The sequence below is a fragment of the Canis lupus genome, chromosome 3, assembly GCF_048164855.1.
Source record: "Canis lupus baileyi chromosome 3, mCanLup2.hap1, whole genome shotgun sequence".
NCBI classification, from domain to species: domain Eukaryota; kingdom Metazoa; phylum Chordata; class Mammalia; order Carnivora; family Canidae; genus Canis; species Canis lupus.
In genome coordinates this window covers 28,917,781-28,943,739 of record NC_132840.1, presented here as the reverse complement: position 1 = coordinate 28,943,739, position 25,959 = coordinate 28,917,781, and the positions used below count along the sequence as shown (strand labels likewise).

Sequence of the window (25,959 nt, the reverse complement as noted above, 5' to 3'; positions counted from 1 at the left end):
CAGGCAGAGAAAGGCCTGCCCAGGTCGGGGCAAATCCCGCTGCACGGAGCCCCGGGCCTCGGGTTCAAGGGCAGGATGGCCTGTCCACCCACTCCTGCCCCATCCACAGCAAAGTCAGGGAGTCCCCTGGAAAGCGTTGCAATCCCGTGGGTTGGGGCAGGTGAAACCACAGCTCCCCCAGACCTTTGGGCCACAGGCCAAAGCATTCCTCGCCAGGCTGCCAGGCTCTTTGCCTGGCTCAGGGGCCCCACAGGCTTGCGCTTTCAGACTAGACAGGCCCCATGCTTCTGACTGCCCGGGCCTGTTCTGCAGTGGGACACGGTTAGGCAGGGGGGCGGATGCTGCTTTGGCACAAGCCATCAGCCATCTGCATCCAGAGGTCCAGGTGCCCTGCCCTCACCTGTAGGCTGTGCTCTTCACCCTCCACAACCAGGGTTACCAGTGGCTGAAGGACAAAATCCTGAGTGAGGAGGGCCGGCGCCAGCAGGCCAAGCTGAAGGAGCTGCAGGCCATTGCAGAGCGTCTGGGCTGCACACTCCCCCAGCTAGCCATAGGTAACAGGACCTGGGGTGAGGGTGGGGGTGGAGGGGGAAGGATTGAGTACTGGCCCTGGGGCTATGTCAGGAGTCCTTGAGTGCCTGGGCGGGCCACTGCCTCCCTTAGCCAGTAGGTAATAGGGCCCCTACATTCATGGGGAGACAAGGGTGGGGGGTCGTCCCTGAGCACTTGGTCCACTTCTCCCCCTGGACGCTGTTGGTACCAGGCCTCTCCCAGAGCCCTCTGCAGCCCCATCCCCGGCAAATCCCCCACCCAGCATGCCAAGCGGCAGGCTTGCCAGGGACCTTCTGGGCACCCTCAGCCCCATGGCCCACAGGCTGGATCTCTGTGGCCCAGTTAGGGACAGGGAAGAACCAGGAAGGGCCCCTGCCCTGGGTGTGTCTCCCTCACCTCTGGTTCTACTGCCCCAGCCTGGTGCCTGAGGAATGAGGGAGTGAGCTCTGTGCTCCTGGGTGCTTCCAGCGCAGACCAGCTAATGGAGAACATTGGAGCAATACAGGTGAGTTGGGGGGCTCTGTGCATGTGCATGTGTCACCCCCAAGCCCTTGAACCGAACTCAAGGTCCTAGTCAGTCATTCGTCCAGCCCATGTTCTTGGGCACCTACAATGGGCCGGGCACTGTTGTAAGTGTCCGGGCTACATCAGCGAGCCACCAAAAGTTCTGCTCTGGAAGAGCAGACAGTGAGCTCTGAATGCAAGAAATGAGGAAATTGGAATATGAAGGTGATAAGCACCAGAGCAAGGGCAGGGGAGTTGGTGGGCGCAGAAGGGAGGTGGTGCTGTGGTCCAGGCTGAAGGGGGTCAGGGGTAGGCTTGCTGAAAAAATGACATGTAAGCAAAGGCTCCAAGGGTGAGGAGTGGCACCTGCAAACCCCTGGAGGAACCGCCGGGAGCAAAGGAGGCGCCGGTGGGTGTGGCCTGGAGCAGAGGGGCGGGGCAGGGGAAGGGGGGACTGTGCCCAGGGTTCTAGGGACTTCGTTGGTTGTTGGGTGAGCAGGAGCCCCCGCTCCAGAGCAGAGGAGGGCCTGATCCCTCTCCCCCTAGCTGCTGAGTGGAGGAAAGCCTTTAGGGAAGAGGAGGAGGGCACGGAGAGATCTGCAGGGAAGTGACAGGAGGCCTCCTCGGAGAGGGTTGGATCCTGGATGTTCAGGACTGTGAGGCCAACGGGATGGGGACCAGGGTGAGCACAAGAAGAGGCTGCCCACAGGCTTGCGTTACCTGCAAGGATGGCCTTGCTGTTGGTTGAAGTATGGAAGGCTAGGAAAAGTAGTTTAGGGGTGAAGGTATCAGGGGTCTGGCCCTGGAACCTGTATTTTATGCCTTCTAGACTGTTCTAGAGCATTCTGGAGCTTGAGGCGCAGAGATAAACCCAGGCAGGCTTCCTCTCTGCCCCAGAACTTGTGGAACACAGAAGCAGCCTAGTGCCCACCTGCTTGGGCGAGAGTCTGATGCGATGAGGCGGGCCAGGCCAGCAGTGGCCCGAAGACTGTCACCCAGCCTCCTCCACAGGCCGGGCCAGTCTCGCGGGTGGGATTCTGATTAGCTCCTGTCCTCGCACGCAGGTCCTTCCGAAACTGTCGTCTTCCATTATCCACGAGATTGATAGTATTTTGGGCAATAAACCCTACAGCAAAAAGGACTACAGATCCTAAGAAGCCCCCGGCCGCTTGCCCGGACAGTTTCTCTTTCCCTCCTAGTCTCTCTGTTCGCTCGCTTAAGCCGTTTTGAAGCCAAGTCAGGGGTGTGGTTTGCATCAAACAGAAAACATCACGGCAAGATGTCCTCCTCGTGGGGAAAAGATCTCAAAAGTTGCTGCAAAACACCATTCACTGCTTCGCGGGACCGAATTCAGATCCGTGCCGGGGAGGCCGCGTTGATGGGGCAGGATGTTGGAGCGGTCCCGCCCGAGCCCGCCTACAGCCTCTACTCCCCCTCCAAGAAGAAAGCACCCCAGTTGCTCCCAGCCTCCGCCTTTCCCAGAGATGCCTCCAGGCCTGGCCTGTGTCCTGGGGGCAGCAGGGCTGGCCTCTCATCTGCTGAGAACCCCCACTTGGTGTTGGGGGTGGGAAAGAGGAAACCAGGGCTGGCCCTTCCTGTGGCCCCCTCTGCTGGGGCACTGGATGTTGGGCAGGGCCTCCCCAGTGGGGTCCCCCTCCACTTCCCTCTTGTCAAGGGCTCCCAGGATTTTACGATGGGCCTGACCTCAGATTCATTCTGCGCCTTCTTCAGCACCACCACCTGCCCCAGCAGGTCTCTCTGGGGCCTTCCGTGCTGTCCCTTGGCCCCCACCCCCACCCTTACTGGCAGGGGCAGAGATCCAGGGGGATTCACTATCAGTTTGGGGCCCACGGGAATTTTGGGGGTCTGAGTTCATCACCCTGCCAGCTGCCTCCCTGCACACAGTTGATGAGCCTCGTGCCCAGAGCAGCCCCAAGCCCACGGGAGGGGTCTGAGGAGCTGGCTCCAGCCCAGGTCCCTCCAGGGCCCCACTGTCCTCCTTGCCAGGGGCTCTGTCCTTACCCCAGAAGGCCTTGAGGTCGTGCATCCGTAGCTAGACACTGGGTTTGACCACATGCAGGGCAGCCCACTCTGCTCTGCCTGGGTTGTGGCCCTCAGGGATGCAGAGAGGCCACCCTTAGGCCCTTTCAGTGAGGGTGGGTCCCTAGGGCTTTGTGTGCTGCATGCCCAGGGGCTAGGGCGACTGAACATCTAGCAGTGGCCCCCACAATCAAGGAAAAGACCCCGGGAGCCTCTCCCTGGAGCAGTGCCTTCTTCAAGGCCTCAGATCAGGTTGGGGCAAGGCACCCCATGGTAGGGTGCCAAGTCAGGGTGCCCGGAGCTTGTCCCCCAGGCAGACAGGCAACAGTACCACCCCTGGCTCTCTGCACACACCCTGTGAAGAGGCCAGGATGGCTGGACTTAGGCATTCCCTCCCGGCCTAGAACAGATTGAGGAAGGACATACAGAACTGTCAGCCCCCGCCCCAGAAACATGGGAGAGGGGCCTATAGCCAGGAGTCCCGGCCCCCAGGGTCCTGAGGTATGGGCCTCTGCTGGCGGTGGGGGCGGGAGCCAGGAGCCCACTCTGAAGGACGCCTACGTGCCTCCAGTCCAGGTGGTCTGGGCCGACAGCGCTGGCCACCCCCACCTGATGCACCCCCACCCCCATCCCCACCCTCACTGCAGCAGGCAAGCCGGTCCTGCTTCGCCCTTCAAAGAAGCTGCTGTTGGAGGGGCTCCTCCCTGCCATTCCCAGAGGGCCTGCTGGCCAGTGCTGGCTGGGCCGAGGCCTGAGGCAGGGAGGCAGACAATTTCCATTCCTGACATTTGTGCTGACCCTGGAGTCTAGAACCTTCCCCCTTCCTCCCACACCAGGCCCCTGGGCATCACCTCCACCAAATCTACAAGCTGCAGGTTGCAGGGGTGGGGAGGAAGTGAGCCTACCCCAGCAGGGCCCCTCCACTCCAGCTGTGGCCACCCTCCACCACCACTTGGGCCAGGCAGCCCCAGCTGAACAGAGGGACCAGATGGCCCACCCTCCAGCGGGGAGAGTGATAGCTGGCGGGGGTGGGGGTGCTCACACTGCTGCCCCGAGCTTGCCCACTGCCGAGAGATAGAGCAGGGCTGGCAGTGGGGCCCCCTCACCAGGAGCCGCAGCTGGGAAGGCCAGGCCCCTGTTGCCCACATGTTGGCCAAACAGGAGACAAGGGCCCTCAAAGCTGAGCTCGGCCGAGGCCGAAATGCCTGTCGCCAGGACCCAAGCAGCTTCCCAGCCTGGGGCGCAGTCCACAGCCTGGGCCCAAGGTGTCCTAGTTTTTCCACAGCCACTAGCAGGGGGGACAGGGCTCAGCCTCCTGGGGGAGCACCCCAGGACTTAGAAGGGGGCTGGTGTGGGGGGAGGGGGTCAGGCGGGCCCAAGGGCAGCCTGAGTCTGGAAATAGGAGGCAAGCCCTGGAGGAGCGGCCATGCCCCAACGCGGGTCAAGGGCCAGCTGGCCTGACGCCCCCCGGTCGAGAGCAGCCCCTCGGAGCCCCAGCGGCCGCCCGCCCGCCAGCCCCTGGCCCTCCCGTCGAGGCAGAGTGTGCTCCTGGGGAGCCCTCTGGGTGTGCCCAACGCAGGACAGAGGCCTGGGCCGGGGGCTGCGGGCCTGGGTGGGCTCGGTCTCCCTTGCAGACACTCGGAGCCCCCACCATCTCTCATCCAAATCCAGTGCGAATCCGAGGTCCCGAGGAATGACAGAGGGGCTCACTCCGTCTTCTGTCCCCTTCCCCGTCGTGTAAATAATGCGCTTTTCTTCTCTCCCCTTTTTTTTAACGACCGTGGCTCCTCAGCTAACTGCACTCCCCACCGCAGGCAGAGACTGCCTTCCGCCCCGCGCTCCCAGGACACCCAGCCGAGATTCAGCCACCGTATTTATGGAATGATAAATAAAACCCCAGCCTGTCGGGGGTCTGCGGCTCTCTGCTCCTCTCATTTCCAGGGGTCCAGCCGCTGGCAGTAGGGAGGCTAGGAAAAAGCTGGGCTCCCCGCCCACCCCCGGAATCCTGACCCTGGGGCAAAGGGTAGGGTTGAGAAGAAGGGTCCTGGGGAGAGACTGGGACCAGAGACTGAGGCCCCCTCAGCCCAAGTAATTTGGGGACAGGGGTACCCCCCACGCTCAACACACACAAGCTGTGTTGCTGGGAGGCTGCTGTGCTCTCTGGGTACAGAGACCAGGGCCCAGGGAGGCGGGGGCTCCCCTCCACTGGGAGCTCAGTGTTTCCCTGACACCATGTTGTGTTGGCGTTTAGAGGTGCAGGGGGGAGAGTCAGGCACCACCCCTTTCCCAGCCAGCCCCCTCTGCCTCACAAGGCCCTGCTTCTCCGGTGGGAGGTGGCTTTGGGGGACACTCCATCCCCACCCCCCAACCCCACCCCCCCCATCCTAGATGAGTGAGAATCTAGGAAAACACTTTGATTGAATCCTTTCCCAAAGGATTTATTAAAACACAGAAAACCAAGACACACACACAGAGTACAAAGTTAAGGGGATTGTGTCGGCTGCAGTCCCTGTCCGGCCTCCCATGTGTCCTGCCAGGGACCGGACGGGTCGCCACTCACGGGGGCTCAGCTTCCAGCTCCAGCCCCCTGGCCGGGACCCTCCCAACTCACCCCAAAGCCCCTGGCCCCTTTGTTGGCCTGGAGCTGTACCCAGGCCCAGGGGCCCGGCCCCCTTGGCTGGGCCAGATGCCAACCTGGGTGGGGGTCTGCTCCCCCACACCCCCACGCTCTGACGCACAGAGGGCAGGACCCTTGCCTCATCTCCGGCACACAGGAGCTCCCATCTCCACGTCAGGGGTTCAGGACATACACACATACCCAACGGGCCCTTTCTGGGTTATCGCACCTAAAAAAATACTTTGTTTAAAAAAAATCTGAAAACTAAGAAAAAAACCCAAAACACAAAGCCAATGACTTTGGGCTGATGCACCACAACCTGTAAACTTCTAGAAATAGAAAATGGGGCAGGAGCCGGCTTCCTCAACAGAGACAGGGGTGGGCACAGGACAAGCCGCAGGCTCAGGGCAGGGTGGGGAGGGACCTGAGGCCACAGCCAGGCCAAGACCTCACCCCCGCCTCGCAACCAAGCCCTGGAGGCACTCCTGTCCTCAAGCCCACCCTCTACATGACCCTCGCAGGCCCTCAAGAGCTCTGGGACCCGACGTTTGGGAGCAAGAGCTACAGTGTCACTGCGGCAAGACTCGACCAGCCACAGTCTGGGCCGGGGAGGCCCCAGAGGACCCTGGAAAGGGACCCCCGAAGAGCAGGAGGGCAGGCACCTGGACCAGTCATGAAGACCAGCAGGACCATGGTCATAACTTCCAGAAAGCAAAGGAGCTCCCAAAGCTGGCTTGCAGGGAGGGTCTCCTCACATGGAATGCACTTTCGGGGGCAGGTGTGTGCAAGGGTGGGGGCGCCCTCCAGACCTGGTCAGGCAGCCCAAGCTCCCCCTGTCACCTGGGAGCCTGGAGGGAAATGCTTTCTGAAACTGTGGCCCAAAGATGGTTGGATAGAAAGCCTACTCAGTACTGGTATAAATAATAGGGTGGCTGGAAACAAAAATGCGGGCGGGTGCTCTAGGACTCTGCTTGTATGCCAAGCCCCTCCTTCTGCCAGCAGCACAAACCAAACCCAGCCGGGAGATGCCAAAGACAGCGGATGCCCTGCTCCCCGCCACCACCTGTGGCAGGAGATAACTGATAAACTAAGAAAACAGTCCGAGATCCATTTCCTCTCCCAAACCAGCCAGTCGGAAACCCACTCTCCAACTGCCTGAAGTACCCCCCTCCCGGGCTTCCAGGTGCAGATCGTGGAGAACTGAGCTTTTCTTAGACCTGGCCATTGTGGGTACCCAGCTCTGGCCCAGTAGAGGAGGGCGAGGGGAGGCCTGGCATGGAAGCAAGGATCGGGGGACAGAGGGAGGCTTCCTGGGAGGAAGGGCTGACAACAGGGGGACTGTTGGCCCTCGGGGCAAGAGAGTGGAGATGTAGACCCCTGCCCTACCGTGTGCCTCCTGGCTGGACACTTAAGACCCATCCTCTGTGGCCAGGAGAAGCAAGACTGCCCAGTGAGGTCTGGGAGAGTGTGTCACAGGGCTCTGGGTTAGGGCGGGTGGGGGGGGGGTGCTCATGTGGTCACCTCGCCTGTGGCCTGAGCCAGGAGCCTTTGCAGGGAGGCACTGACCAGAGGACACAGGCACGTGCAGGAACTGCAGGAACTGAGTGGACTGGAGGTGACCCTGCCCTTCCCAGGGGGCAATGTCCCAGAAACCAGCATGCCACCTTCAGGATACTCGCCCCTGTGCCCACCACGGTGCCAGAGCAGAGTCAACCTTGGAGGTGCTGATTGAGACCAAAGCGAGGGGACACCAAGATGGAGCAGCTTTGGGATCTAGCCCTCAAGGGGTTCACAGAGAGCCATTTACAGAGGACACCTGGGACCCCATGAGGGCTGGCCGGTTGCCCAAGAGCTCCCAAGACAGGCCCCCACACCTTGGCCCATCCTGGATTCTACAGCCGGGGTACTTCCCCAGGAAGCCTCATGCCCAAGGCTGGGAAAACCCTTCCAGGCTGAGCCAACGCCGAGGAGGCATCAAACACAGCCCCTGGGCCTGGCCCACTCCTCCCCACCAGCTGGGGCCACACAGGAGTCCACTGGCTGAGTGCAGGAGGGATGCCAGTGGCTGTTCCCCACAGGAGACAAGGCAGGAAGCCCGGGATGCTCCAGCTAGGAGGGCTGGGGGGTCATCAGGTCCAGGCCCCTGTCTCCACGCCATCCGACAACACAGCAAGGCAGCCGTGGCCCCAACCTGGGTGGCAAGTGACCAGGTCAGGACCCCACCAGGGGCAGGAAGACAGGGATAAGTCCAGGCTCCAAGGTGTGGCCAGGAGACTGAACAGGGAGTGTGGATCTAGAGGTGGGTGTGACGGGCCTCCTAGGGCAGGGCCAGGGTCTCCAGGGCCATCCCCAGAGCCCATGTGGCCTTCTCTGCTAGGATGCTAACCACACCCCAACAGAGGGCAAGCCCCTGCCCTCAGAGGCCGAGACTAAGGCTCTAGCAGCCTCTATGCCCCTCGCACAGGTTCTTCCCCTCCCTCCCAGGAGCACATGCCGTGGCCTGCCATGCAGCAGGGCAGGGACCACAGGCCCTCCGCTGGTGATAAGAGTCCAGGTCCTGCAAGACCTGCTGGGCCAGGGCCACATACCTGCTGATACCACATACCAACTTCCACCAACCCCGGAAGTTGGGCCCACAGAGATAGCACATACCTGGTGGTCTCCAGCCCTGGCAGGAAGGGGGTAGAATAAACTCCCTGCCCTGGGCATCAGCCAAGGTCTCTACCCTTGGGCTGGACAGCCATCCCCAGTCCTGACCCATTCAGCACTGGGGCGCCCCAAGGGGCAGGGGGCCAGAACACGGGCAGTCAGGCAGCACAGACGGGGTGGGGGTGGGGGGCACGCCGAGGGCTCCCCAGGCGGGCTGAGTTCACGGGGCAGCAGCAGGGCTTCTAGGATCTTCCCGTGCAGTCTGGAGCCCGTTGACAGAGAGAGACGTGAATGCTGCAGGTTACATCCCTCCATACGTCACTCAACTTTTATCAAGACAGACTCGTTCAAGTCTTCAATAAGAAAGTGCAAAAGATGTACAAATAAATGAAATCTCCTCTAAGAAGTTGTCTGGCAAAGGTGGCCAAGGGGCACGTCCCAGTGTGGTGTGGGTGTGACGCTGGGTGGAACACTTGCGATATGATGAGGTGGCACTTCCGGGCTCCAGCCCAGCCAGGCTGGGCCTCGTCCCCCATGTGGTGGCATGACTCAGTTTCCCTTTCTGTCCCAAGGTGGCATGGCTCCTAAAAAAGTGGGAGCTTTTCTCTCCTGTGGGGGTCGGGCAGGTGGCCCGGAAGGCATGGCTGCAAGAGGCAGATTACAGGTCATCCCATTGAGGCGCCAGGTCTTCATCAGAGGGGAGCACCCAACACCATGCAGCCACCCACCCTCCACCTGCCCCAGCCAACTCCCATTGGAAGGAGCTCCAGGATCTCCCCGTCACACTGAGGGTGCCAGAGAGGCCCTAGGAAGAGTGTGCTGAGGGGGCGGTCAGCCTGGAAACCCCCAAGCCTCCACCCCAAAGCCACAGTTCTTACAAGGACAGACAGGACTCAGGGGCGGGGAGGGGGGCACTGGTCCACGTGGAGGAGGCCTGAGTAAACTGGCAGTTTTTGAGGAATGAGCTCCCTACTCCCAGTCATCAGCCCTTACGCCCTCGGAACCTGAGCTACCCCCTTGCCCCAGACAGGAGTAGAGGTCCTGGGGTGCCTGCCACCCAGCTGGGCAGTGGAGGCAGAACCGTGAGGCCTGGGTTTGGGGCTCACTTCTGTGAACACACGCACGCCCAGACATGCAGGACCCCACCCAGGGGCGAATCCAAGCTGATCCTGGCAGGGCCAAGACTTGCCACCCTGAGGAGGGGATCAGGGCCCGGGAACATGCCCATGCCGGCTTACCTCAGCTGGAAATGAGCACTGCAACAGAGGGAAATCGCGCGGACAGCTAGATATCTGCGGGAGAGACAGAAGCTGGGCTGCCGGGGTGCTGCGGGCAGGCCAGGCCCCGGGGGCGCCCCTGCACATGCTGCCCAGAAGTGACAGGCACCTACCGGTCACATAGGGCCCCAGGGGCATCTGGTTGTAGTTGACAATCCCTCCCGGTCCAGGGCCCCGGAAGTTGGGCCCAAAGTTGTTGTTGTACATCTGGGAGTTGCCGAAAGCGCCCTGGAGGCAAGGACCCAGGTTGAGAGGTCACGCTCCTGCGACCCCGCCCGAGCCCCAGCATAGGGCACCCTGGACTGACAGTGCGTGGTGGGGACTGGGCCCAGGGCACATGGGCCGAACCTGACCTGCTGGATGGTGGGGTCGCCAGCTCGGTTGGTCAGGCGGCTCAGGATGCTACGCTCTGACATCTGGAGGCGGGCGGCCACAGGGGGGATTCGGGACAGCATGGACGGGAGGCGTGTCACATCCGCCTTCATGTCGCTTAGCAGCTCCTCCAGCTGGTTCAGGACTTCAGGAGGTTAAGGGGGGAGAGAGGAGTTGCTGCTCATCTACACTCCCCACCCTGCAAGCAGCCTTTCCCCAGGGGCCGGAAGGCTGCCAGGAGAGAGCCAGCCTCAACACCAGGCTTCCACCAGGCCCTCCACCAGCCCCCAGCTCCCAGGGAGGCGTCACCCAGAGCACCTGCAGTGCTCAGCAGGTCCAGAGGCTCTCGTGTGAGCCTGACCTTGCTCCCCCGTCCCTCTGACCAGCCTGGGAGCTTCCAGAAGTTCTGGAGCATAGGAGTCAAAGGTCTGAATCCTGGGAGATCTTGGGCAATTAATTTCACCACCCTGAGCCTGAACGTCCCTTTCTTTAAAATGTGGCAGTAAGAGGCACCTGAGTGGCTCAGTGGTTAAGTGTCTGCCTTCGGCTCAGGTCATGATCCCAGGGTCCTGGGCTTGAGCCCCACACGGGGCTTCCAGCTCAGCGGGGAGTCTGCTTCTCCCTCTGCCTCTGCCCCCCACTCGTGCTTGCTGTCTCTAGTGCTCTAGTAAATAAAATCTTTAAAAATAAAATAAAATGGGGCCATAAACCTTACCACTTTAGGATATCACAAGCATTAAAGAGATAACATGTTTAAAGCATATTGTCAGGGCCTCATAAGCAAGAGTGTAAGTCAAATAGACTTCTGTGTTACCTACCCCCAGCCCAGGGCCTTGAGACAGAGTCCAGAGACTGGAGGGGCTGAACTCTCCCTGACTGGCTCATGGGGCTGGCCCCTGCTCCATAGTGCCCTCATCAAGGCCAAGGATCCACAGGGCAGGAGGAAGGCAGGTAGGCCCACCGTCAGGAAGTAGGCTCACTCACCCTTGTGCAGGACAGCGTTAGCTGGCTTGTTCCCAGCAAGGGACTCCTTGGACAGATGCTGGTGGCTCTCGGCAAGGCACTCCACCTCGGCCAGGCGGGCGTTGAGGGCCATGGCTGGGTGGTTGGGGTCCTGGGTCATATTAAGGTAGGCAGCCCTCCGGAGCTGCTCCTCGATGACCAGCGCCTGCTCCAGTAGCTGGGGGATGTGGCAGGAGGGACTGAGTGCCAGCCCGACCCCCCGTCCACCAGCACCCACCCCTTTGGGCCTGGGAATGGGTGAAAGGGAAGGAGGGAAGCTGCTCTTCTGCTCATCAGTCCACCCTTGCTGTTCTTAGAGCTCCCAGCCCCGGAACTCTCCGCAATCTGGGTTCTCTGCACCATCCTCCCCGGGGCAGGGACACGCACCCAGTGGGGCCTGACCCAGATCAAGGACCTAGCACACTGTTGGCAGACTACAGGACAACCCTGGTGGACAGCCTGGCCCAGGACCACGGAAATGAGGAGGGGGCTGCCGGGCTGCTGCTCAGTCAGTCCTGCCTTGCCCCAGGCCCCCTTCATGCAGCCTGTCCTCCTGCAGCAACAGCCCCCCACCCCTGCCCCGCAGGCTCTGGCCCTGCTGGGACTGACCTTGAACCTACGGGCCAGAAACTTGTTCTTCATCTCCAAGTAATTGCCCTTGTGGATCTCGGACTTGAAGGGCTCGTTGAGGATCATATATCTTGGGTCATTCTGGATGTCCTGCCAGCGGGCATAGCCATGCCTGGGTGTGGCTCCGTTAAGGGCAAACCCAGCCGTGGAGGGCAGGGAATGGGGGAAGGGAAGAGCGAGTGGGGACCAGGCCGATGCCAGCCGGTGCCAGCATCCCAGCTGCAGCAGCCCAGGCTGTGTGCTTTTGGACAGTCGGTCATCAACCTTGGCCAAGAGGTGAGCAGGTTGACAATGACAACCTGACAATCAACAAACACCAGCAGGGGCCCTCAGGAGCCCCAAGAGCAATAGAGCTTTGGGGACTGAACCCTTTCATCCTAACAAGTCCCAACACCCACACCTGGGGCTGGGACTTCGTTCGGAAACAGTCTTGGTAGCTGCAATCCAGTTAAGAAGGGGTCACGCTGGATTAGGATGGGCACGAATCCAGTGACTGGTCTCCTTATAAGAGGAAATCTAGGGCACCTGGCAGGCTCCGTCAGTGAAGCATCTGCCTTCCACTCAGGTCATGATCTCAGGGTCCTGGGATGGAGCCCCACGTCAGGCTCCCTGCTCAGCGGGGAGTCTGCTTCTCCCTCTTCCTCTGCCCCTACCCCCCACTCATGCTAATTCAAATAAATAAATAAAATCTTAAAAAAAAACCAGAAATCTGGACCCAGACACCCAGACACCCAGGGAAGATGGCCACGTGACCTCGCGGCCAAGAGACCCAAGGATTGACAGCTGCCCCAGAAGCTGGCGAGGAACAAGGAACAATCCTCCCCTGGAGCCATCAACTGAACAAGGAAACTCAATAAAATGATCTCGCCCAAGGTCTCACGGTGAGCAAGGGGCAGAGTCAGGATTGGAACCCAGGCAGACTGGCTCCAAACACCTTCACCTCCACAACAGGAATCGTAACTACGATCCATAGGCCAAACTGGCCCCCGGCCAATTTTTTTTAAATAAACCTTTATTGGAACGTGGTCACACTCACTGGATCACTATCGTCCATCACTGCCTTTGCTACAATGACAGAGCAATCACGCTGCAAAGCCTGAAATATTTGTGCTCTGGACCCTTACAGGAAAGGTTGCTGACCACTGTTCTAGAACACTCCCAGCCAGTTCCAAGGCTGTCATGAAGGTCACCTTTGCTGAGGGGCTTTCCGCAGGCAGTTGTGTGGCTTTCCCCTTGCCTCTGGGAGGTCTCTGCTCAAATGTGACCCCTGACTACTTATGAGAAAAGGCAACGGTCACCCCCAGCACTCCCCCTGCTCCTTGCCTGCCCTATCATGTTCTGTTGAATGCCACACTTGGCTAACTTACAGCATTCGCCATCTGTCCACAGCAGGATGTGAGCCCCAGGGAGACAGGGACTGGGGAAGGTTCACGGTTGCATCCTCCATGCCTGGCACATAGGACACGAGCAATCAAAACTGAATGAATGAATGCTAGCCAACCACAAATGGTGATGCACCCTCCAGGCGTCATCACAGGAAGGAGGTGAAGTATGTCCCGGGTGGGAGTTAGGGGTATTTGTTGTGGTCAGACAGGTAGGCTATGGCTTATTAGCTGTGTGTCCCTGGGTAAGTCCCGTGGCCTCTCTGAGCATGGTTTCCTCCCCTGTATGATGGGCAACAACGATGCCCCCTGGAAGGCTGCTGTGCAGATGGAGTGAGCACTGAGCATAAAGGGATGAGCCGCAGCTATGGTTATCACCATCATCACCATCACCAGCAGGAAAGGGTCTTCGGCACCTGATCAGAAGCGCTGGCTACTGATTCCTTATCCCACACACCCCATGTCCCTCCCTGAGGTCCACAGAGGAACAGGCCAGAGTCCTGCCCAGCCTGGCTTGGCCAAGGATACGTCACGATGCCCGCCAGCAGCCAGTAGTCATGACGCCGGTGCCAGATGTCGTAGATTTTCCCCGAGGACACAGCAGCACGTTCCTCATTCTGCCACAGTGTGTGTAGCTCTGGGAAGCCAGCCAAGGGGAGCAGAATGAGGTGCCCCCCAGTCCCTCACAGAAGCAGGCATAGGAAGGTCTCTTTCTCACCACCCACCGTCTCCCCACCCGTGGAAGCTCAGTGTTCCAGTTACCAGGAAAGGTTATATAATGCACTTTTATCAAGCATTCACACTTTAGTATAAAATAACCATCTGCCCAGACTCCTGGGACTCCCATAGTTAGGAAGACTGTGACAACACCCACACTAGGTCTCTGCCCTCCGCCTCACCGCAATACCTGTGAAGCCCCCATCTGCAATGTTGAACATGAATTTGAACTTCCCATTCTTGTCCTCCTTCTTCCCCTCCTCATCATCCTCTTTGTCACCATTTTGCTGTGTTTCAATGGGCTCCTTCTCCTCCACTCTGGTGTCATCTACGGGAGAACACACCCATATTCATTTACCCATCTGAAAGGTGCTACCCAGGGACCTCTCTGTGCCAAGCACTGGGGCCTGGGGACCCAAAGGCAAGTGGGACCCTATCTCCTCATCCTCCATGGGCTCACTGTCAAGAGGGATTTTAAACAGACAAGCAAGCAGCCCCTCCTTCTGTCCCGAGCAGAGATGGGGATTCCAGGCCCAGGTGCCACTCCCTCACTCAAGACGACCTGGGAACACGGGGCACAGCACTGTGAAAGTGTATATTAAATTAAAGGACAGCAGTTCTGTCCTGGGGGGTCTGATGTGACAAGTGTTCCAGAACATTCTAGCACCTACAGGTACATAAAGTCTCTGATGGGAGTCCCAAATGCTCCAGGCCAAACTCTGTGACAAGTTCTCCTTTCTGGTGATAGCTGGGGCCATGGGAGGGATTAGGAAAGGGGAAGGCATCTCCTCCCACCCTGACTCCCACTCCCGGGGCTGGTGGGCTCAGGCTCCCATCCACCAGCTTCAGTTGGGCCAAGTGAGTAATGGGTAGATGGTGGTACCCATGGAAGCTGCAGGAGGCCCAGCAAGGTCCAGAGAGGGTGCCTTCAAGAGACCAAGGGACATAGGACAGAGTACACACAAGAGCCCCAAACCTGGCCTGAAATCATTGCCATCCCCTCTGCTGTGAATCAAGCTTAGCTCCAGCTTGTCCAGAATTTTCTCCTTCTCAGGAAGCATTTCTTCTGCAAGACAAAGGGTGTTTGTAGAGTAGGGAAAGGTCTGAGACAGACAAAACGGACTCTGGGCTGCTGACTTTCCAACTCCATTTCAGCCACACACAGAATCCCACCTGTCACTTCACTGAGGAGTCCAACCAGTGCCATCAGGGAGGGATCCTCCGGGAAGGCAGGCATAGAGGGCATGGACCCCCTTGACACCGTCGGCTTGCCCCTTCCCCTCACCCCTACCCCAGCAGTACCCCACCCCCAAACTCCTCAAGGCACAGTCTCAATATCCTCCCTACCACAATGATAACTAGAGGTCTCAAAGTTCTGGTAACACAGCAGGACTTCATTAAATCAAAACCCTCTTACAAACACCCAGAAATGTCAGGCAAAACCTATCACCTTGGAAAAATACACAGTGAGCTCACAAGGAGAAAAGGAAATTGTCGATGCCATAAAGAGAAGGTGGGGAGCAGATGCCAGGAAGAAGCCTGGGCGGGGGGGTGGGCTGTGTCTTGACACCCAGACAGGGAGGATGAGACTGCAAGCCCCGAAGACCAGAGAACCAGAATCCAACACCCTCCAACAACACCCTCCAGATGCCAGGCGCTCAGTGAAAGAGAGAAAGTACCATCCAATGCCTCGTGGCTGAGCTGAGGAAGCCTGGCTCCTGCATGGAATCCAGGGGCAGAAAGTCTCCAGCAAGAAGCCCAAACCCCATGCAGAGTCCATGCGGACCATGGAATCTGAATTGTGCTTCCCCAACAGAGAGAGTCCAAGAAAGACTGGTTCCAGACCAGCCAGACCACTAGCAAGACCACAGGGGCCGGGGCTTCTGGAAACGGAGCAGGACATTCCTGCTACTCAGGTGACATGGGTTCCCGTGTATAAAAAAATCCCATGAAGATGTGCCCAAGCAAACTTCAGAAACCATTTATCCATCCACCAGAGAGAGAGAGAAGAAAGATGAGAGAATCCATAAGTCCATGAAAAAAGAAAAATTAGAAAAAGCCACCTAAAACTTCTAGAAATAAAATACACAATCATTAACATTTTAAACATTTTCACTGCAGAAATCTGAGATGTCCTCCAAGACTTCCGGGCCCTGGAGTGGGGTGTGGGATGGGACACAGGGGACTTCAAAGAGGGAGATCATGTGAGTGGGCTTGACCTCATCACACCAGCCCTTGAAAAGCAGACTTTTTCCAACCAGTCACAGAAAAGGACATCAGAGATTCGAAACATCAAGGGTATTCGGCACACAACTGCTGGCCTGAAGCCTGAAGACCAAGGGGGCAAGGAATGTGGGCGGCTTCTAGGTGCTGAGAACATGCCCCATCCGAGAGCAGCAAGGAAATGGGCCCTCGGTTACCCCACCCCAAGGAGTGGAAGTCAGCCAGCAAGAACTGGCTGGGAAACAGATTTTTCCCTGAGCTGCCAGGGGAGAACTCCGCCACTGGAGCTAATGCCTTAACATCAGTCTTTCGAGACCCTCAGCAGAGAACCCACCCAAGCCGAGCCAGACTTCTGACCCACCAAACTGTGAGCTCGTAAATGGGTGTTGTTTTAAGAGCTGAGGTTACAGGGCAGCCCCAGTGGCGCAGCGGTTTAGCGCTGCCTGCAGCTTGGGGTGTGATCCTGGAGCCTTGGGATCGAGTCCCACGTTGGGCTTCCTGCGTGGAGCCTGCTTCTCCCTCTGCCTATGTCTCTGTCTCTCTTTCTCTCTCTGAATAAATAAATAAATCTTTAAAAACAAAAACAAAAAACTGAGGTTACAGGGACACCTGAGTGGCTCAGTGGTTGAGCGTCTGCCAGTGGCTCAGGGCATCATCCTGGGGTCCTGGGATCGAGTCCCACATTGGGCTCCCTGTGAGGAGCCTGCTTATGTCTCTCATGAATAAATAAATTCTTTTAAAAAAAGAACAGATTATAATGATTTGTTTTGCTGCCATAGAATATATATAACACAAACGGGTAGTAGGAAAAAACAAAACAGTATAAAGAAAGAAGCGGAAGCTAGATCTAAAGATGACTCAAAAAGCCTTGCAGAGGGGTGCCTGGGTGGCTCAGTCAGTGAAGCGTCTGACTTTGGCTCAGGTCATGATCTCAGGGTCCTGGGATTGAGCCCCATGTCAGGCTCTGTGCTCAGCGGAGAGTCTGCTTCTCCCTCTCCCTCTGCCCCTCCCCACCTTACTCATGCCTATGCTTGCTCACTCTCTCCCTCTCTCTCGAATAAATAAAATCTTAAAAAAAAAGAGAAAGAAAGAAAGAAAGAAAGCCAGCCTTGTAGGGAGATAGGTTAAAAAGAAATAAAAGATGTGAAAGAGGGTAGCCTGGGTGGCTCAGCGGTTTAGCGCTGCCTTCAGCCCAGGGTGTGATCCTGGAGACCCAGGATCGAGTCCCACGTCGGGCTCCCTGCATGGAGCCTGCTTCTCCCTCTGCCTGTGCCTCTGCCTGTCTCTCTCAATCTCTCTGTGTCTCTCATGAGTAAATAAATAAAATCTTATAAAAAAAAAAAAGATGTGAAAGATACACCAGTCCCCTCTTTGGTTAACCTGGTACCTGCTTTTTTTTTTTTTTTTTTTTTTATTGCATTTGGAGTTTGTTGAACAAAGACATGTTTCTGTTTATCACTGATCGCCTGCTTCCCCCACTGGAATACAAATTCCACGCAAAGGCTGTGGCTATTTTGGTCTATTGCTTATGGCCCCATTACTCGGGGTCGTACCCCACACACAGCAGGTCTTCAATACATATGTGCCGGATGAATGAAAGAATCGGTGAATGATTGGAAGGCCGGGAGAAAATAAACAGGATGGGGACGAAGAGGGAATGACTGAGAATTTTCTCACAATCAGTGAAAGACATCACACTTAGCTTTAAGAATTACAGTTAGTCACAGCAAGAGAAATAAAAATTCCATTGTAGTGATACCGTGCTTGACCAGACGCAAACAGAGTATCTTTAAAACAGTCTTTTCATTTCAGGAAAGATCGAAAAGGCAGGTTTCCCACAAAGGAGCAAAACAACTACCCTGAGAGCAGCCTTCTCAGCACAACAGAAACCACAATACATGGGAAATAAACATCTTCAAAGAGCTGAGAGAAGGGGTGTCTGGGGGGCTCAGTCCGTTAAGCGTCAGACTCCTGATCTAGGCCTAGGTCTTGATCTCAGCATCATGAGTTCAAGCCTCATGTTGGGTCCCACGCTGGGCCTGGAGCCTACTTAAAAAAAAAAAAAAAAAATGCTGAGGGAAACCCCCCTATCCTATCTTGTGCTTTGGTAACTATTATTCAAGAGTAAAGGGAAAAATAATACACAATGAATTTTCCACACACAAAATTTGTAGAAAGCACCATTAAAAGGGTATACTTTAAGAAGAAAGCATTGAACGAAGCAATGATGAGCAAGGACGCAAACACTAAAGTGCTAAGAATGGTAAGATCTAAATAAGGATTAAAAATTTAAAAATAAGTGCCACAACAAATCTGGGAAATGAAAACAAGTTGAAGCTAAAACACTGAGCAGCAGCACATGGAAAATGAGAAGTTAGTAGAGCCACCCACAGTCTTTCTCTTATCCAAGAGGGTTACATGTTAAAAACTTAAGAGTAGGGGCGCCTGGGGGCTCAGTCTGCCTTCAGCTCAGGTCATGATCTCAGGGTCCTGGGATCAAATCCCACATTGGGCTCCCTTCTCAGTGGGAAGCCTGCTTCTCCCTCTCCCCCTATCCCTGCTCAGTCTCTCTCTCTCTCTCTGTCTCTCTCTCACACATACACTCTCAAATAAATAAATAAATAAATAAATAAATAAATAAATAAAATCTTATTTTAAAAAAATCTTAAGAGTATAAAATAGGATTGACTATAAACTTTTCAAATTGAGAAAAAGGGAAATATAAACAAAGTCTGATCAATCCAAGAGACAGCAAGAAAGATTTAAAAAAAGGCAAGTGTACTATAAAGCACAAAATAAGACAGTAAAAATTAATCCAAATACCTAGCTATTACAATAAATATAAAGAAATCATACTTGCCAGCTAAAAGACAAAGATTCTACATTGAGACTCAAAATAACAAATCCTAGGATGCCTGGGTGGCTCAGTGGTTGAACGTCTGCCTTTGGCTCAGGGCATGATCCCAAGGTCTCAGGATAGAGTTCCACATCAGACTTCCTGCAGGGAGCCTGCTTCTCCCTCTGCCTATGTCTCTATCTCTCTCTGTGTGTCTCTCATGAATAAATAAAATCTTTTAAGAGACACAGAGAGAGAATAGGCATTCTTTACAAGCACACATGACCATTTATAAAATCTGACCATATTATGCTGGGAAGCAGATTTCATCGTAGGAACAGTATCATTAGACTCATGTGCTCCAACCACAGTGCAACAGTTAGAAATCACTAATAAAAAGACAGCTCAGGGACGCCTGGGTAGCTCAGGGGTTGGGCATCTGCCTTTGGCTCAGGGCATGATCCTAGAGTTACAAGATCAAGTCCCACATCAGGCTCCCTGCGTGGAGCCTGCTTCTCCCTCTGCCTGTGTCTCTGACTCTCTCTTTCTATGTCTCTCATGAATAAATAAATAAAACCTATAAAAAAAAAAAAAGCCCAATAACCCCCAAACTCTGCATGGTAGGAAATGCTGAAGTCCACTGTAGAGACCCACGCCCCAGGCTCTCTCCTCATCCTGGGGATCTTATCACACTAGGATGGAGCCCACCACCCGGTCATGGAGAGGCATAGTGGAGTGTAGTCTGGCAGCCCTCTTCTGAGCCCAGGCTGCTGAGGCCAGAGGCTACACTGGTTGGGGAGGGGGGGGGTGGCAGTGACTGTGGGGAGCCACACCTTTTGGCAGCTGCTCTGGGGATGGCGGGGCCTTCTCCGTCTCCTCCAGTCGCTCCTTGCCATCTGAGCTCTCATGCTTGTCCTCGCCCTCCACTCTGTCCAGGGCAGTTGGCAGGGCCTGGGGAGGACAGGCTAGGGATGCTGCAGGGCCTGGGGCCTCCGCAGTGTGCGGGGGCAGAGGACAGGCACTGGGCTGGGAACCCACTCTCCTGGTTCCCATCTGTGCTCCCAACCTGCTCCCCCAGACCTGGAGGCCCACACTTGGAGCCAGAAGGCCTGGTTCCAGCTGACTAAGCAAGGGCTGAGACAGTCCCCAGACCCAACCCCCAACCCACACCCACCAGGGGCCCAGACAACAGCATCTTTCATACCTGGATTTCTGGGGGCTTCTTTGGTTTCTGCACCCCCAGCTCCTTCTCATCCATGTAGCCTAGCTGGGCTTCCATTTTGTCTGAAAGATCAAAGGAAAGAAGTGAGACAGGTGGGCGAGAGCAGGCAGGGGGTAAAGGGCAGGAAATGGGGGTGCCAGAGAGGAGAGCTAGGGCCTGGCCTTCAGGAGGCTCCATTTGGGCCAGGTGCCTCCAGGAAAAGGACAGGCAAACCAAGTAAGCCAGAGACCCCAGTCTAAGTCTGCACAAATGGGGATCTTTGCAGGACCTTGGGCCCACTGGGGCCAAAGCCACAGGCTGATTGGACAGGGCTACCCTCAGCAGGGCCCCCATCTAAAAGCAGGGAGGAGAGAAGGGTGGAGGCTGGCCTTGGAGCCAGAACAGCTAGATGTGGTTCCCACTTTTAGGCTGGCTGACAAGCTGTGACTTCTCTTACTGAGCTGATCCTCGACACACTGCCAAGTGCCGGTGATTCTCATACTCAGAGAAGCCTGGGAGGTGGGCGCTATCCTGTCCCACATCATGAATGAGAAAACGGGGCTCGCATAGGGCCTGTGCACTCCAAAGGGACTGTCCACTCCAAAGGGACACTTGTGCCCAGAAGCAGGATGCATGTCCTTGGAGGCAAAGTATCTCAGACTTCATATGTCACCTGGGCATCGGTAGGGCAGTGCCAGGCCTCCGAGGTTCATCCAAGGGAAGAAGATGCTTTGCCCAAATAAATACATGCATCACCAAAAAGATACTCAGATAAATAACCCATTAAAAAGAGGAAAGGATCTGAAAAGGCATTTCGCCAAAGAAGATATACAAATGCCCCAGACGCACATGAAAAAAGATTCTCAATGTCTCCAGCTGTCAGAGGGACACAAATCAAAACCACAGGGAGACACTTTGTACCTCCTAGGATGGCTAGAAGCAAAAGGTCAGAGAACAAATGTTTGGTGAGGATGGGGGAAACCGGGATCACCCTACGTGGTGGGGGAGAATGTAAAATGATGTGGCCACTGAAAAAGTCTGGTAATTCCTCAACACATTACGTCCTGTGATCCAGCAACGCCATTCCTAGCTAGAGGCCCAAGAGAAATGCCACGAAGAGATGTGTCCTCACTTGAGCACAGATGTTCATAGCCACACAACTCGCAGTGACACTCACATTATTCCCACTGGCCAAGAACTAGAAACAACCCCAAATCTGTCAGCTGACAAATGAATAAACAAAAATATGGTTCATGGGCAGCCTGGGTGGCTCAGCGGTTTAGCGCTGCCTTCAGCCCAGGGTGTGATCCTGAAGACCCGGGATCGAGTCCCACGTCGGGCTCCCTGCATGGAGCCTGCTTCTCCCTCTGCCTGTGTCTCTGCCTCTCTGTGTCTCTCATGAATAAATAAAATCTTAAAAAAATATATATATATATGGTTCATCCACACAATGGAATATTATTCAGCCATTAAAAGGAAGGAAACTCGGACGTACCCTACAACGTGGATGAACCTCTTAAACATGCTAGAGGATAAGGGCAGATGCAGTTGCATCTACGCGAAAGGTCCAGAACAAGCAAACCCACAGACACAAAGGTTTGCCTGTTGCCGGGGGCTAGGGTGGAAAGGAATGAGGAATGACTGCTAACAGGTATGGGTTTTTCTCTGGGGGACGAAAACGTTCTAGAATCAGATGCAATTCAATCCTGTGAATATACTAATAACTACTGAATAGTAAGATTTTTAAAGACTGAGTGTCATGGTATGTGACTAGCCATTAAAAAGAAAAACTGGGGAACCTGGGTAGCTCAGTGCTTAAGCATCTGCCTTTGGCTCAGGGCATGATCCTGGGGTCCCAGAATTAAGTCCTGCATTGGTCTCCCTGCAGGGAGCCTGCTTCTCCCTCTACTTCTCTCTGTGTCTCTCATGAATAAATAAATAAAATCTTAAAAAAAAAGAAAGAAAGAAAGAAAGAAAGAAAGAAAAAGAAAGAAAGAAAAAGAAAGAAAGAAAGAAAGAAAGAAAAGAAAAGAAAAGAAAAGAAAAGAAAAGAAAAGAAAAGAAAAGAAAAGAAAAGAAAATGAAAAACTCTGAGAAGAGAGATGGATCTGCAGGCAGAAGCTGGTAGGGGGAAGGGAAGATCTCCCAGGGCCTTGCCACCTCCCGAGACCCAGGTGCCCTCCCCCCTAGTCATTGGAGCCCAGACCTGGCAGGCCCAGTGGAGCCGGCAGGAGGTGGGCAGGGCTGGCAGGCACTGGCGTGTTGGGGTCCGAGGAGATGACCTCGCTTGGCTTCTTGCCCTCGGGCCCCTCGGGGATCAAGTCCGGGGTGCTGTACTTCCCGTTAACGTGCTCAAACTCCTGAACCTGGGGCAGGAGGCAGAGAAGGAGAGAGGGGGATGGTCTCAGCTCAGACCAAAGGGCCTCAGGGTGCTGCTGGAACAGGGGGTGTCCCAGGCTTGGGGTGAATGCTACCTCCCTCCAAGGCTGGTCAAGCCAGATGCACTTCTGACCGCAAACCTCTATGGCAGGCCCACCCCCAGCCCCGGCTGCCTGTGTGTCCTCTGCCCTGTGACCTGCCATCTCCACCAGCACCCCATCCCCACCCAGACAGGCGCTCAGAGTCGTCCTTCCAGCTTGACTCAGAGTCCTGAGCCGGGCACTTGCCCTCTGCCCGCTGACCCCCAGGGGGCACACAAGGGTCAGGGGGGGCCACCAGGAAAGGCCTGGGCAAGACTTACTCACCCACCTTCTTCCTAACTAGTGACATGACCCCGATGCGGGTGAGCACGTGCTGCCTCGAGAGGCCCTCCCGGGGCACACCGTCCGCGAAGGTCTCTGCGCCATCAGCCCCCGGCTCACACAGGTGCCGCATGAAGAGGGACACATAGGCTCTGGGGTGGGAAGCCAGCAAGGAGCTTCTGAGAGGCTGGCAGGACCCCAAGCAAAGCCCCTGGCTGGAACCATCATCCATCACTGGCCTCTCAGCTAGGCCTACGGGACAGGCCTCCATAGAAGGTCAGAGGGCACCTCTCTTGGGAAGGGCACCTCCTAGGACAGCCCTTGCCCTGGATCTGGTCCAGCTCAGGGGGAGCTAGTCAGTGTTTTCTACAATGAGCCCTACCAGGTCTAGAGCTCAGACAACAGTGGATTCTCCAGAAGGCAGGCCCGAGGTGGGAGCACAAATGCTGGTCATGCAGCATGACCCATGGATCCTGACCCATGGCTTGCCCTGTGGCTCGCCCCGTGGATCCTGCCTACTCTAGGGCGGACAACCACACCCTGGGCCACCACCTTTACCTAAACTCCTTCTCGCTCTTCCCTCGGAGGTCCCGCACCAGCCAGTGGGAGTTGAAGGCATCCTGGGGGGGCATGCCCCAGCGCATGATGGCGTTCAGAAAGGCCTTCCGCTGCCGGGCATTGAAGCCCAGCACCTGGGTGGGCAGGGAGCGGGGTGCAGGAGCAGACAATTCAGGGATAGAAAGAAAGACATCTGGAGGGGAGGAGGCAGGGAGGAGCCCAGAAGACAGGCCCCTGGCTGGGGCAGGACCCAGTGGGCAGAGGTGTGTCCCAGCCCCACCTCCACACAGCTGCGACCTTGGGCAAGCCCCTTGCCCTCCTGCCTCCACCCCTACTCCATACCCCAGAGCTGTAGCAGGGGTGAGCTCTCTGTTCTGAGGAGGGGGAAGGGGAGTGGGTAAGTGGTGTGCAGGCGGGCCCCACCTCGATGTTGCCACCCACACGGGCAAGAAGAGGTGGCAGGGGCTTGTCCCGGTCACTTTTCAGCTGCCTCCTGGACTGTCGCCGTCCACCTGGGAAGGAGCCCCATCACAACACCTCACTGGAGCCCGGGGTGTCCTGACCCCCCCATCCCACCCCACCCACCAACTCACCCCAAGACAGCAGGACCCCTCAGGACATCTTCCAAAGGATGGATGACCATCCTGACACTCCCAGGGGACCCCAAGGGACTCCAGGCTGACCACCAGCTCCCGGACATAGGTCTGGGCCCCAGACTCACTCTGCCCTTCTGGCCTTTCCTCAAAGTCCTCGTCCTCATCCTCAGAGCCAATGGAATATTCAGACTGGTTATCTGAGAGCTCGTCCTGCCACTCTGTGAGGGACCATGAGGGAAAGTGCAGAGTGAGCCCCTCACCCCAGGGCCGTGCCAAGCCCCTAAACTCCAGCCCAGCAGGGAGTGACCATGAAAACAGCCCCCCCGGGGACCTCCTGAGAGCTTACTGAATCCCCACCGGCCCTGCACCAGATCCCAAGGCATCATCCCATGATCAACCCTCTCTTACAGATGGGGGAAACCAAGGCTTGCCCAAGGTCACACCGTGAGAGTGCTAAAGTCACTGGACCACTATCCATCTACTTCGTCCGGACTACCAAAAGCCCACACCTGCTCCAAACTCCCTTTCTCAAGAAGCCCCACACACTGCACCCCGGCTGGCGTCCCCCAATGCAGCCCCTACTCTGAGCATCCACGGGCTTCCTGCCTGCAGGGGCCACATACCCTGGTCCTCTGGGAGGCATCGTTGTAGTTGACCTGCTTGCGAATGCGCTTGCCCTTGCCCAGATTGCGGGCCAGGTCCTCCTGCTGCTGCTCATAGTGGTGGCGCAGCAGCTTCTCCCAGTAATCAGGGTCCACGTTCTCTTCCTGCTTGATGATCTCCCGCTCCACCTCCTCCTGGACACATAGACACAGGGGCCCCAGTGAGGGCAGGACCTGCAGGCCCCGTGGCTCAGGGGTGGGGCCAACAGTGGGCACCCCTGCCTCTTAAGAGCCTGGTCCTGTCTCCACTGCACCTCACCCTCTGGGAACTCCAGGACGACACTGTGATCACCCAGACGCAAATGGCCTTCATCCTGCCCCTGTCACGGCTGTCTACTCACTCATTCATTCATTGGTTCATTCAACTCTTCACCTATTAAGTATTTTCTACCTTCGCACCAGGCACAGGGGTACAGAATTGAATAAGCCACACCCTGCCCTCAGGAGGCTCCCTGTTTCCTAAATGATAATTAGTATCCAGAGTCCGCACGGAGGGCGGTGGGACTTGAGGAGGGATGGCCCTGGGGGGGCGGGGGATAAGCTTGCTGGGGTGGAGATGGGTGGGGGAGGCGGGGGCAAGGCGGGGCGGTGGGGGCGGGGTCAGAGGCAGCGGGGGCGGGGGCCAGAGGCGGGGGGCGGGGCTGTGTTGGTGGGGGCAGGGCAGGGGGCGGGCGGGGCGGGGCGGGGGCGGGCGGGGATAAGGCCCCAGCCGCAGGCTTACCACGCCGTCCTCCTCGCGCACAACGTACTGGGCCACCTTGAAGGAGCTCAGGTACTCATTCATATTCTGCAGCTCCGTGTCGTCCGTGGCGTCCTGGTTTCGATCCAGCAGCTTGGAGATGGCCGCATCGTCATAGTGGATCACACTGCTGTCCTCCACGTCCTTGTTGTCACCTGGGGCAGATGGGATGCAGAGTGAAGGGACTCACGGGGGGGGGGGGGGGGGGGGGGGGGGGGGGGGGGGGGGGGCGGGTCCGGATCCCATGCGAGGACCTCATAGGGATAGGCTCCAGACCATGGCCCTTCTCAGCCCCCAGCAGGGGCCGCAGGGGTAAGCATGGTGACCAGGGTGGGACCTGCCCCCTAAGAGCCCCACTGCCTGCCCACGGACAGTAGGTGACTACACAAAGGAGGGGCCGGTGGGGACGGCCAGGGGAGTGTGACAAAACACAGAAAGAGAGCAGCAGGCTGGGGAGAAACCTTTTCTCTCCAGGACCAGAGACACTGAGTGCAGGAGGAGCTGGGAGCTAGGCTGAGTTAGCCCCTACCTGGCGGGGTGCTGCCATGTTTCTTCTTGGCACTGGCAGCCAGGGCTCCGCCTTTGGAGGACTGGACATCAGGAATGGGCGTGACAGGCCTCTGGCCCTGAGACATCATGCCTGTAGGACAGTCAGAGGGGC

General features: G+C 56.8%; 2 protein-coding genes across 8 annotated transcripts in view; one reads left to right on the top strand and one right to left on the bottom strand.

Moving 5' to 3' along the window:
* The window catches only part of KCNAB2 (potassium voltage-gated channel subfamily A regulatory beta subunit 2), an 84,720-nt gene extending 79,705 nt beyond the window's left edge, over window positions 1-5,015 (top strand). For all 7 annotated transcript variants that reach the window (XM_072819928.1, XM_072819926.1, XM_072819927.1 and 4 more), the window contains 3 exons: window positions 434-554; window positions 969-1,057; window positions 2,121-5,015. In XM_072819928.1, the coding sequence (XP_072676029.1) occupies window positions 434-554; window positions 969-1,057; window positions 2,121-2,210 (300 nt within the window). In that variant the 3' untranslated portion in view covers window positions 2,211-5,015. The remainder of the gene's footprint in view (window positions 1-433; window positions 555-968; window positions 1,058-2,120) is intronic.
* Window positions 5,016-5,508: 493 nt separating this feature from the next.
* CHD5 (chromodomain helicase DNA binding protein 5) overlaps window positions 5,509-25,959 on the bottom strand; it is a 61,311-nt gene continuing 40,860 nt past the window's right edge. The window contains exons 24-43 of the mRNA XM_072819929.1: window positions 25,828-25,938; window positions 25,281-25,453; window positions 24,521-24,694; window position 24,296; window positions 24,023-24,115; window positions 23,725-23,813; window positions 23,302-23,435; window positions 22,751-22,895; window positions 22,209-22,368; window positions 20,006-20,085; window positions 19,635-19,752; window positions 14,719-14,808; window positions 13,933-14,070; window positions 13,554-13,662; window positions 11,623-11,755; window positions 10,996-11,191; window positions 9,993-10,156; window positions 9,753-9,867; window positions 9,601-9,672; window positions 5,509-9,006 (exon numbers count right to left, since the gene is read on the bottom strand). Coding sequence (XP_072676030.1) covers window positions 9,647-9,672; window positions 9,753-9,867; window positions 9,993-10,156; window positions 10,996-11,191; window positions 11,623-11,755; window positions 13,554-13,662; window positions 13,933-14,070; window positions 14,719-14,808; window positions 19,635-19,752; window positions 20,006-20,085; window positions 22,209-22,368; window positions 22,751-22,895; window positions 23,302-23,435; window positions 23,725-23,813; window positions 24,023-24,115; window position 24,296; window positions 24,521-24,694; window positions 25,281-25,453; window positions 25,828-25,938 — 2,249 coding nt within the window. The 3' untranslated portion in view covers window positions 5,509-9,006; window positions 9,601-9,646. The remainder of the gene's footprint in view (window positions 9,007-9,600; window positions 9,673-9,752; window positions 9,868-9,992; window positions 10,157-10,995; window positions 11,192-11,622; window positions 11,756-13,553; window positions 13,663-13,932; window positions 14,071-14,718; window positions 14,809-19,634; window positions 19,753-20,005; window positions 20,086-22,208; window positions 22,369-22,750; window positions 22,896-23,301; window positions 23,436-23,724; window positions 23,814-24,022; window positions 24,116-24,295; window positions 24,297-24,520; window positions 24,695-25,280; window positions 25,454-25,827; window positions 25,939-25,959) is intronic.